The sequence below is a fragment of the Arachis ipaensis genome, chromosome B10, assembly GCF_059453495.1.
Source record: "Arachis ipaensis isolate K30076 ecotype BB chromosome B10, ASM5945349v1, whole genome shotgun sequence".
In the NCBI taxonomy this organism is placed as follows: domain Eukaryota; kingdom Viridiplantae; phylum Streptophyta; class Magnoliopsida; order Fabales; family Fabaceae; genus Arachis; species Arachis ipaensis.
The window spans coordinates 124,146,936-124,158,986 of record NC_142435.1 but is presented as its reverse complement, the minus strand read 5'-3'; the positions used below and the strand labels follow the sequence as shown (position 1 = coordinate 124,158,986).

Here is a 12,051-nt window from a genome sequence, read left to right as displayed (position 1 = left end):
ACTTATTTTTATATTATTATTATTTTAATAAAAAAGAGGTAATTTTCAACGAAACAATATACTACTAGTAAAGAAGAAATGGAGATCGGAACAAGGGAAAACATCATCTCATCATACAATTTCTCTTCTTAGAGTTAGTTTGTCGCTACAAGTAATAGCCTCAAGTCGGTGTGAGATGTCTTCTTCTACCTGAAATTACAGGGAACCGAATGCGATCTTTGTTTCGACGGGACTTCTTGCTACATTTCCAGTAATCGGTATCCATGGCCATACCGCCACCCATCTGCCTCCGCGCCTCTTCCTTGATGAGATTACTTCCTCCGTTCCTGTGATAATCGGAGGCTCAGTTTCATTTACCCTATGCCCAATTTTCCTTTCTTTATTATTTTTTTTTTTGCCATCATCATCTCTATCATTTTGTACCATGGCTTCACCTTTACTATTAACCACACACCAAAAGTGTTCCCTGATTCTTTGGCAACTGTCTTCCATAGTGTTTCTACCATAAAATTTGACAAAATCTCACTTCCGCTATTAACGGCATCGGCCATTGCTAGTGGAACATCTGGTACGATAAGGAATGTAATAAAAATTTAAGAATGGTAGTAACAACATCTATAGAAATCAATTTATAATTGCAAGAACTAGAAATACCTGCTGTAATAGAAGACCATGATTTCTAGGAAACTTGCAAATTGATATGTCTAGCATTGATGGTAAATAAAGTATATTTTCTCCAAATTTGTCTCAAATGTTTTTTTTATTTTTTGTGAATAGACTCCTATATTTTTTATTTTTTTTATTATCTGTTCCTTCAAGGTTCACAATATACTTTTTTCATCAAAAAAAGCTCTTTAATTTTTTTATAATCTAACTGTTAGTCAATTTTTCTTTTTCAATTTTACTCTCAAAATTCATTTTTCATCATCATCATTCTTATGATCTTTTCTGAACCATTCCTCTCTCTTTGAACCATTCCTCTCTCCCTTTCAAATATCTTCTTTCCAAATCTCCATTGTCACACAACATCACTGTAACACCCTAACTATCAAAATGTCACACTTCCAGCTGCGCCACTCTGATAGCTCGGGTATTACAACGATTCTTAAAATATTTAATACTAAAATATGAGCCTGTTTAAAACTTAAACCGAATTTTTCAAAACATACATCCATACTTACAATACAAATTACAATACTTACAGAGAATACAAATATATATACATACATACATATTATTACTTTACAGGCATTACATAATCAATTTTCTATCCCTCTTATAGAAACTTGTAAAGATAAAGGCGAGGGAAAAAGTAACTAATACAACACAAAATATCGTTTAAAACAGGAAAGGAATAAATGAGCTTTTCTGAACTTCGTCATCCATAACCTGAAAAAGAAAACACCTGTAGGGGAGTGAGAACATCGTCCTCGCTGGTTCTCACTATAGGTTAGAGAATTAATATAATAGGATACGTGAAAATAAAACCGTTACAGTAATTAATAACCGCCTTATGCATCTTTTCAAAACCAAAGATTTAATATCAAAACTCTGAAATCCTTTCTAAAAGAGAAAACTGTTAATTCTTCAAAAATTCAAAAGCCATTTTAAATTTTTTTTCTAGACAGTATGAATGGCCAAACTGTTCCAAGCATAGGTTCATTAAGTCTATGCTGGACCAGTTTAGTTTTTCATACTTTTCTAAACAAAAAACACAAACCAAACACGGCCTTCGGCCCATCTTATAATCAATTACAACCCTATGCTCAAACAACTCAATCCACAGCCAATCCATTATATTCCAACCAATTTTCAGTCACAAACACAAGTAAGAAGTTTCAAACACAATCAAGCAGTTACATCAAGTAGAGCAATTAGCAATTAAATATAATTATTCACATAGGAAAACTAATTATAATATGCACACCCAAACAATGTCACATAGATGCATATGATGAATGCCTGCCCTATGGTTGATGATATTATTTGTCAATTATACAGCCAACCCGACACGTCCTGGTAGCTAACCATGGACTGAAACACCCATGCGGAGCAAATGGGTTTGAGCTACAACCCTTTACTACTACCCGCTTAACCCAGAACTAGTGGAATAATCACTACTGCGGCTACTACCTAGGCGAATGTTTAAAAGCTCAAGCTGGAGCAAGTGGGACGAACCACAACCCTTGCTACTACCCAAGCATCACAATCACTGACCTGGAGCAAGCGGAACGAACCACCATCCTTGCTACTACCCAGGTATCTCAAACATACATTCATTTATGCCATATATCACTTTCTCCACAAATCACTTTACCTTGAAATCAAAATCAATTCCTTCCCGCCTCAACTTTAAACTCCCTATTTCTCAAATTATTTCAGGCTCATAAGCCACTTTTCCTCAAACGTAAATTTCTCTTTTTAAAACAAAGTCACCTTCCTCAACATCTTTCCATAACATTTTAAAAATCACACCAAATCAAAAGTTTTTTCTGAGAGATTTAAAATCATTCATCGTAAAACAGGATTTGGTAACAAAAGTTCCTCAGCAGAGTCTCAAGTCTTTAGGGGAGAATAACATAACTCATTTCCTCAAATTCGTTTAAAATCTTTAAAACATTGGCTTTCTGATTTGAGTAATAAAAATAGAATCTAAGCCAAACCCAGTCGTGTAGTCAATTACTCCGAACATATTTTCAAAATCATTTTTTTACTTAAACAAAATCAACTTCTATTCCATGATTAAATAGCGTTTCAAACTGCTCAAAATTATTTTAGTCTTGCAAAAATTCAGAATTCAAAGAGTGCTTAAAACTTTTCCTAAAACATTATAAAATGAGACTTATCAATAGACATTCAAGTTCTTTCAAAGTCACTGAAACTCCTCCAATTCAAACCCTCAAGTCAAATTCAAAGACAAACCCTTTTTACATTTAAAACAGCCTTAAAACATAGGTTTCTTCTAAATGACTTGCTCCCAAAAGAGATATAATACTTTTCTTAAGAAACAAGATTAAATCATAGTTTCTTTTTTAATTATTTATTTCAAAAGCATAAGTCATCCCTTTCTTAAATAATCCAAGTATAATAGTAGAAGTCTTTAACTCATAATTTTTCAAATAACATTTCAATAAAGTCTCAGATTTTACAAAAATTTCGGCAGTACCTCTCCTAAAACTTGGACTCTACCACCCTTTTCGGGTCCCAACCAAACCATTCCGCAACCCTCTTTAATGGGCTCAAAACCAAATCAGTTCAAATCAGCAAGTTGGTTTTATTTTCAGATTTCAAGAACACCAATTCAATCTCAAATCAATTTCCAAAAGATTATCCTCGATTTCAAAACTTTTAAGAAACAACTTTAAAGAAGCATTTCAAGAACAGTCCGTTTTACAAAACCAAATAATAATCCAGTCAAACAAGCATTCATATTCATCCAAGACAACCAACTATACAACCAACAATACATAAGACTTATACAATCACTCAAAGATACAATTTAAACCCAAATATCAATTATCCAAATTAAATCATATAACTTCTCATTATCTCACCAGAACATATATATATATATATATATATATATAGACTTAAACTTAAAGTATTTATGAAAATCAATTTAATCATTCTTAATAAATTAATCTCTAAGAATCTAAATTAATAAAATAAATCATAATTTATTCATAATAAAAATTACTAGAATTAAATTATAACTCTTTCATTACTAAATTTTAATTTCAAATTATATAAAATAACTAATTATAAAAATTATATAAAAATGATAATTAACTTAACTCAAAATATTAATAAAATTAATTTAATTATTCTTAATTGATTAATTTTTAAAAATAAAAAATTTTTATTAATAAAATAAGTCATAATTTTTTTTTTAATAAAAGTTACTTAAATTAAACTATACAATTCTTTTTTATGTTTTAATTACTAAAATTATGTAAAATATTCAATTATAATAAATTACTTAAAAATATTAATTAATTTAAAATAAAATTATCTGCGAATCTATTTAATTATTTCTAATAGAATAATTTATAAAATTATAAAATTTAAACTTAATACAATAAAATCACAATTTATTCATATGAAAATCTTAAAAAATACGAAATGTTACAACCACTACCACCACCGTCATCCTCTAAACTTAGATGAACACTCTACTTTTGCCTTCAGTATCTCTCACAACACATGCTTCTTTTCCTCTTTTTTCTTCCAACTTAGATGTTTTTTCTCGTTATTCCAAGTTTATAGGCATTTATGACCAAAAAAAAAAAAAAAAAGAGGCATTAGATTTCACTGAAAAAGGTTTTTTTTTTTTTTTTCATTGAACTTCGCTATAATAGTAGACATCCCCTTTTTTTATCATTGAACTTCGCTATAATAGTAGACATCTGGTCTGGTGGCCCTGCCTCTGGTCTTACTTTCTTTTTCTTTCATTTTTTGTTTCTCCCTCTATTTTTCAATTTTTGTGGATATTTTAAGTTTAGCTTCTTTTTTTTTTATTATGTCGAATTGATGATACTAGTATTAAATAATTTAAATAGAGTTTCTTCCATCAAATTTAGATTCAATCTATTTAGAGATATTTTAGTTGAATATGTTTCTTCTTTTAGAGATTCAATCTATTTAGAGATATATTTATTTTATTTTATTTTGTTTTTTATTGGCGTGGGAGGCTAGTCGAATGGGGCTAGATGATTGGATTGTAAAGTATGAATTCAGTTTCCGAAATTGAAAGATGCATCTTGTTTGGGGTAATTTGTCAAATTAATTATACAGTATCTGCTAGACCTAATTAGTTGTAACACGTTTTTACAATTTAAAAAATGTTGGTAGTAGTGTTGGTATTGTGTGTCAACAGAAATTTGAAAAGAGGTTATGTGTAAGAGAGAGAGAAATAAAAAAGAGAAAAATGATGATGACCATGAAGAATAAATTTTGGGAGTAAAATTGAAAAAAAAATTGACTAATAATTGATCATAGAAAAATTAACGATAAAGATAAAATTAAAATTTGTCAAAAATATTAATAATAAAATTAAATTTAAACAAATTAAACGTTAGAATTATTTTTAAAATTTAGAAATATAAAGCATACTTTATCTTATTATTACAATAAAAAATACTAGTAAGACTAATAAAAATGGATATTTATATATTTAGATTTGAAATAATCATTTACAAAGAAAACAGAATCCGTCCCTTATATGGGTACCATTTTGGGTTTCATGAATGTATCTAAAAAACAAAATTAAAAAAAATATCTGTTTAAAGTAAGAATATTATAAAATAATAAAATAATAATTTAATTAATAATTTTTGAGAAATTATAAAAACATTTTAAATAATTTTAAATATAATAAATATATAATTTAAAAAATTATTAATATAAAATTATAAATATAATATTTTATAAGATAATTTTAGATATTATCTCTCTCACATTTTTATATTTTAATTCATTAGTAATTAGAATATCACTTTATCATGTTTTGGTCTTTCCATTTTAAAGGGGGGAAGTTGATCTATATCAAATTAAACCACATATATCATCCATTGCGGATTTGCAGTTGACCAAAAATCTAAGCATTAATTACTAGTTACTACTATCACTAAAATAAAAACCCCACACAATTCAATTGTCCATGTATCAGAAAAATGGAGAAGAAAACAATCCTCCTAGTTTTGGCGTTGTTATTTTGCTGCATGAGTGTCCAAGTTCATTCGAAATATCACTCGGAGAACAAGCACGGTTTCCATCACAAGGAGAAAGCGACCAATCTCCATTTCTACCTCTTTGACTTCCTCACTGGGAAAAACCCCTCCGCCGTGGAGATCGCGCGACCCAACCGTCCCGTGGGGGCAAAAGCTTCCACTCCATTCGGCCATATTTATGCCATTGATGATCCACTGAGAGAAGGGCCTGATGAAAACTCAACCGTCATTGGCAATGCGCGGGGTTTTTACTTGTCAACAAGCCAAAGTGAGGATCTAACCCTTCTTATGAATGTGGATTTTGGGTTCACCAAAGGAGAGTTCAACGGGAGCTCCATCAGCGTGGTTTCGAGGAATCCGGTGACGGAGCCGCATAGGGAATTGGCTGTGGTCGGAGGGAGAGGCAAGTTCAGGCTCGCTAGAGGCTTCGCTGAGCTTACAACTTATTATCTCAATACAACAAATGGTGATGCTATTATTGAGTATAACGTTACTGTTTTACATTATTAATAAGGTGTAACAGAATAATGTTAGGTGCTCCAGAGGAGTACTGGGTCAGCAATTTTTGTGATTTATAGCTATCAAATAGTCATCAATGATTTTTTAATGGTGTGAGATTTCATCTAGTGGTGTAAAATTATGTTGGTTACATACTGACCAAAATTTAATAAAATTGCTGATTTCTTAAACTTTTTCGTATACCAAAATTATTTATCAAATTCAGTCACTAGTATAAAATATATGTTGGAATATAAATACACATATAAAATAAATTATATTACACATGTATTTATACACAAATACATTAGTGATTAATTTGAGTGGCTGATTTTAGTGTACAAATAATATTTTTTAAGTGTGATATTATCCTAAGCTCAAATATGACGGAATGATTATCATTATATTATTTTCTCCATTTTAATTTATTACGTTTCATTGTGTTAAAATAATAAAATTAATATAGTAAGAAAAAGAAAAAAAGTTAAGGAGAGGATTCATAGCAGATATCATGAAACAATGAGGTTTCCTAAATTTTACTTGTTGGAAAGTTATCATAATATGTTATTATTGATTTGGAAGGAAAATCTGCAAGGACACTGCGATAATGTGTATCTTTCTGATTTAATATAATGAGTAACGTCTTTTTGTTAAGATTTCGTCTTGTAATATGTATTAATTGGCAATTCAATATGGAATTAATGGCGTATATATATTCCCTTGTTCATCCGCTGAGATTCCGTTATGAATTTGGGATCATTTGTAATTTTGCTGCGCTTTGACAACCTCTATAATTCCAGATCAGATGCCTTGAACAGTTACTTTTGATAAATCACAATTAGCAGTTTAACTTTTACGGAAACAAGAAATTGTGTCTGAGACAATGTATATGACATATATGTGTAAAACACATGAGAGAGGCAAAAATTAGTTACAAATATTCAAGTACCTCAATTCTCATTAATATAGATAGATTTATAATTACTTACTCTATTTCTATCCATAAAATTAAAAAAATATATATATAGACAAAGTTGAAAATGAATTACTCTAATTAAGTATTTAAAATACACTACTAAAAACATACAAGTCGTATTTGGAATTAAATATTTGAGATTTCATTTCCAAATTACTATATTTACAGATAGCATTAAAAATTTGAAATCATTCAAATCCAGCAAACCGCTTTCAATTTATATGGAAAATAATCTGTGTCCCTTCTCCGTTAGATAAAAATAAAACTTGCTTATTTGGGAAGATTATTGATGTCTTTGCAGTATTTTTAGTAATTTTTACATTTTTTAGTAGTTTTTTTATATTTAAACTAAAATGTTTTTATTTTAATTGAAGTTTTTATAACTGATTTATATATTTGGAGTTGTTTTAAAATTATTGTGTATTCAAAATTATTTTTTAAAAAATCAAATGAAAAAAATAATCAAAGACGGCACCATAAAAGAACCCAAGTTGAACGTCCAAAAAAACGGGCGCCCAACGCCCAATAATCAATCAAAATGGGCGCCCAACGCCTGCAAAAGAAGAAGAAGGAGTGGCACCTAATTTCAGGATTAGGCGCCCAACTCTAGTAATTATGCATAGTATTGGGCGCCTAGCGCTTATACTTTGGCGCCCAACTCCAAATGATTTTTCAATCCAGAGGTCCAAATTCAAGCGCCAAACCTTGGGGCTCAACGTATTCAAAGAAAAATTGGACTAATTCCATGCATATAGTGATCCCATGCAGTGATGTACTTGCATAAATGTCTTCACGAGGAGCTAATAACATAACAAGTATTTAAGCACACTTGACATAAAAATTTATGATTCGGTTTGAAATTAGAATGCTATGAAAAATTGTTAGAATGCTTTGAAAGTTAGAATGTTTTGATTGTCGCTATGCTGTGACTAAAGCTTTATTAATATAATTACTGTGTTGAGTGTATTAAAATGCTTTCAGAGTTGGTGAATTTAAAATTATATTTTAAAATTGTTATAATTAATTGTTTTCGAAATTATATGTATATATTCATTTTGGTTCTTATGAAAGAAAATATGCTCCATTGCAATTAGTGCTTGTTATGTTATTATTTGCTGATATTCTTTACGTTATTAATATATTGTTAATATATTCGCTGTACAGACATGACGACAGGCAACAGAGATAAGTCGAGTGGGACATGTGCTCGTGGTAGAGGGAGGACTTCCACCGAATCTTCCAGCGCTGTCCAATCATCGCCCTCTACCCCGACTTATCCATCAACCCCTGTGATGTGGCAGGCGGGTCCATCGGACTAACAATTTATCATGGTCCTCAACCCGAACCAGGTGCCTCCTTCTGCTACGCCCCCTGTAGATGCAACGATCCCGCCGACAGAGCCTGCAGTGGGTGATACCTCCAATGCCCCCGAGCAGGAAGTCCTTCCACTATCGCCTGTCATCCGGCTGAGGATTTGGCCCGATGGTATGTATCGTGAGTTCAATTTTATAATATTAAATTTGTTTATCTTTAGTTTGTTTATGTTAAGTTTGTTTATCTTATGTGATTGTTATTGTACGGTTTGATCTGTGACAGGTTTACACGAACCCCAATGCTTGCACACCAGAGATATCCAAGGTCATTAAGTCTATGTATGACCATCCATGGCTGACCTACACGCAGATTCCGGCTGAGACCAAAGAGCGCTGATTTTAGAAGTGGGCAGTAAGAACTCAATTTGGTTAGAATTGATTGACTGCATTTGAACTATATTTTATTCCAACTAACTAATGTTGGTGAATCACTTTGTGCAGTTAAAATTCATATGGGATGTGGAGCATAACCTCATGATCCAAAAGATCTAAGACCACCAGGTGATGAGATATTTTGGAGGAAGAAACGAATCTCTCCCAAAATACCACAATTCTAACCGGCAAGTGCACCGGGTCGCATCAAGTAATAAAAACTCACGGGAGTGAGGTCGATCCCACAGGGATTGAAGGATTGAGCAATTTTAGTTTAGTGGTTGATTTAGTCAAGCGAATTGAGATTTGGTTGATGGTTTTGTGACTTGCAGAATTAAATTGCATTGAAGTAAAGAGAACAAGAAATAAATTGCTGAAACTTAAAGAACAAGAAATTAAATGACAGAAACTTAAAGTGCAAGAAATGTAAATTGCGGAATCTTAAAGTGCAAGGAATGTAAATTGCTTGAAATGTAAAGGGGATTGGGATGTGGATTTGCAGAAATTAAACAAGGAAAAATTAGATTGCATCAAACAGAAGAGTAAAAGGCAATTGGGATTGAACCGGAAATCAAGCGGAAAAGTAAATGAACATAGAAAGGAAAGAAACAGAATGTAAATTGGGGAATTGGATCTCAGGACCCAGAGACTAGAAAACCAAGTCTAGATCTCAATGCCTTCCTAGATCCAACAAGAACAATAGCAAGGAAATTGTAAATTGCAAAGAAAAGAGATGAAGAACAATGAACCGGAAATGGAATTCAATTAAGCAGTAAATAAACAGAGAGATCCAAGATTGAGATTGAAACAGAATTTCTTCAATTCTCCAATCCAAGATCCAAGACAAAAGTAAAAATGAAATTGAAAGCAAAGAAATTAAAGTTCACTCCAAAGCTCTCCCAAAAACTATTATGGAAATTCCAAAAGGAAAGCTCCCTCAATAACTTGAATTCTATCCTATTTATACACTTTCCAAAATGATCTTCAAGCCTTGAGTTGGGCCTTTGTTCTTGGTGGAATTGGGTTGAAAGAGGCCTTGGTTGATTGCTCTTTGAAGATTGAAGAAGAACCGAAGTGAACCAATTGAACCGGTTTTTGAAGTTGGCCAAAGATGATCTCAACGTTAGGGTCAAAGTTAGGGGTCTAACTTTGACCCTAACTTTTCATATCAGCAAGCTAAATTCCCTGGTTTGGACGTTGGTGCCAACGTTAGGGGTCTAACTTTGACCCTAACGTTGGCAATGCTTAGTGTGAGTGGCGCCAACGTTAGCCTCCAAGTTAGGGGGCTAACGTTGGCGCAAACGTTGGCCTTCCCCCTTTGTGATTTAAGTGCCAACGTTAGCCTCCAAGTTAGGGGGCTAACGTTGGCGCAAACGTTGGTGCCCAGGGGAGAAACTCTCAAGTTCCAACGTTAGCCTCCAAGTTAGGGGGCTAACGTTGGAGCTAACGTTGGCCACTTCCAGGGAGTGATTTACATGCCCAACGTTAGCCTCCAAGTTAGGGGGCTAACGTTGGGGCTAACTTCATGCAACCCGGTTCAATTTTCATTTATTCCATTGTCCTCTCTTCACTCCTTGCCATTCCTCTTTGCTTCAACCTTTCTCCAAGCCTTCTTCACCTATCATTGATCAACCAAACTAATCAAAGCTTTGCTCAAAATCATGAGGTATTCAATCTTCCACAATATGCAACAAATATAGCTCAAAACCTCATGAAATAGCATGAATTCACATATGGTTGGTTCAATCAAGGGAAACATGAAAATCTACTCAATTAGCTTGCTTGTAGCTCAAGAAAGTGCATAATTCTAATGAAAACTAAAGAAAAAGACTAGCTAAAATGGGCTAGGATGACTTGTCATCACCAGGCAGCCAAACGTTTTCAGCAGATGATGAGCGATGTTCTTCAGGAGAAAGACCACCTGACCTCATGGATTCGTCCAAACATCACGCGTGACCTGGAGGCTCATTTTAGAGATAACGAGGGGTTCAAGTGCTGACGTCTGACGAGCATCCCCAACAAGGCTTCGCCCAAGTCGTCGAGGTATACGGGTGGGTCGGTGACCTTCATGAAGACGAAGACGAGACTGGTAAGAATTTTGGCATTGTTATATGTTATAGTTGTTACTTGAATTAGTTAGTAGAGTTTACGGTGTTTAATTTCCTTTTTCATTATCATGTTACCCAATTTAGTTAGTAGAGTTTACGGTAACTAATTTTCAGTTTTAGTGGAGTTAGGTGGTTAGGATAGGTTAAGATAGGTTAGAATAGATTAGATTAGGCTCTGAGATTGCTGGAAAATATTATATTATTTAATTGTTTGCTGATTCCTATTGCTGAAGTTGTTTAAAAAATGCTTGACTGTGAAAATAATGATGTTAATTTGGTTTGGACGGGAACCCTTCAATGGTGGCTAAATCTAAATTTTAAGGGAGAGTTTATTAAAAATTTTATAAGATTTTCATTTAAATCGAAAAAATTAAAATTATGTTTTCGAAATTATAATAGAGATTTCCAGCTTCATATATATTTGTCCATTATTGTTTAATTTGTTCGTTTATTTTATTGTTTGGTTGATATATTAATTTGTAATCTAAGTCATGGGATCGTGAGGCGACACTAGCGGGACCTTCAAGTATACCTAAATTTTAAAGGCAAATAAGGAGAGATTGGCTGACGAGCGGTTGGCAGCCAATTATGTGAGTTTAAATTAATCCTAAATTTCAACTTGATTTGATTTAAAGTCAATTATTTAACTATTATCTTAAATCACAACTAACGTGTGTGACATAGGAGGAGTATCAGCAGAGGTTGGAGGCCGCGACCTAGAAATCTCAGCAGCCTAGTGGAGCCGAAGCCCGTTTCGAGACCTCAGCCGTGGATCCTGACAGGATTTGGCGCGAGACTACCTATAAACACCACAAGAATCGCCGCTTTGGTTTTGGCTCGTTCTTCGCCAGTGACTTCCGCTCCTCCACGTTGGCGGCTTCCTCTGTCTCTGCCATCAACCCTGCTGATCCCCAGGAAGTTATCGACCTGAGGGAGGAGGTGCAGAAGCTAACACGGGAGCTTTACCAGCAGCAGGAGCAGTCTGAGCAGAGGTA

General features: G+C 33.1%; 1 protein-coding gene across 1 annotated transcript; it reads left to right on the top strand.

Annotated features, from left to right (window-relative positions):
- Positions 1 to 5,588: 5,588 nt before the first annotated feature.
- Positions 5,589 to 6,315, top strand: LOC107622170 (dirigent protein 4). The gene has a single exon (XM_016324060.3). It carries the CDS (start codon positions 5,673 to 5,675, stop codon positions 6,237 to 6,239), a length of 567 nt encoding a protein of 188 aa, XP_016179546.1. The 5' UTR covers positions 5,589 to 5,672; the 3' UTR covers positions 6,240 to 6,315.
- The last annotated feature ends 5,736 nt before the right edge of the window (positions 6,316 to 12,051 follow it).

Coding starts and splice junctions, on each gene's coding strand:
- LOC107622170 (XM_016324060.3), top strand. CDS start 5,673: ATGGAGAAGAAAACAATCCTCCTAGTTTTGGCGTTGTTATTTTGCTGC.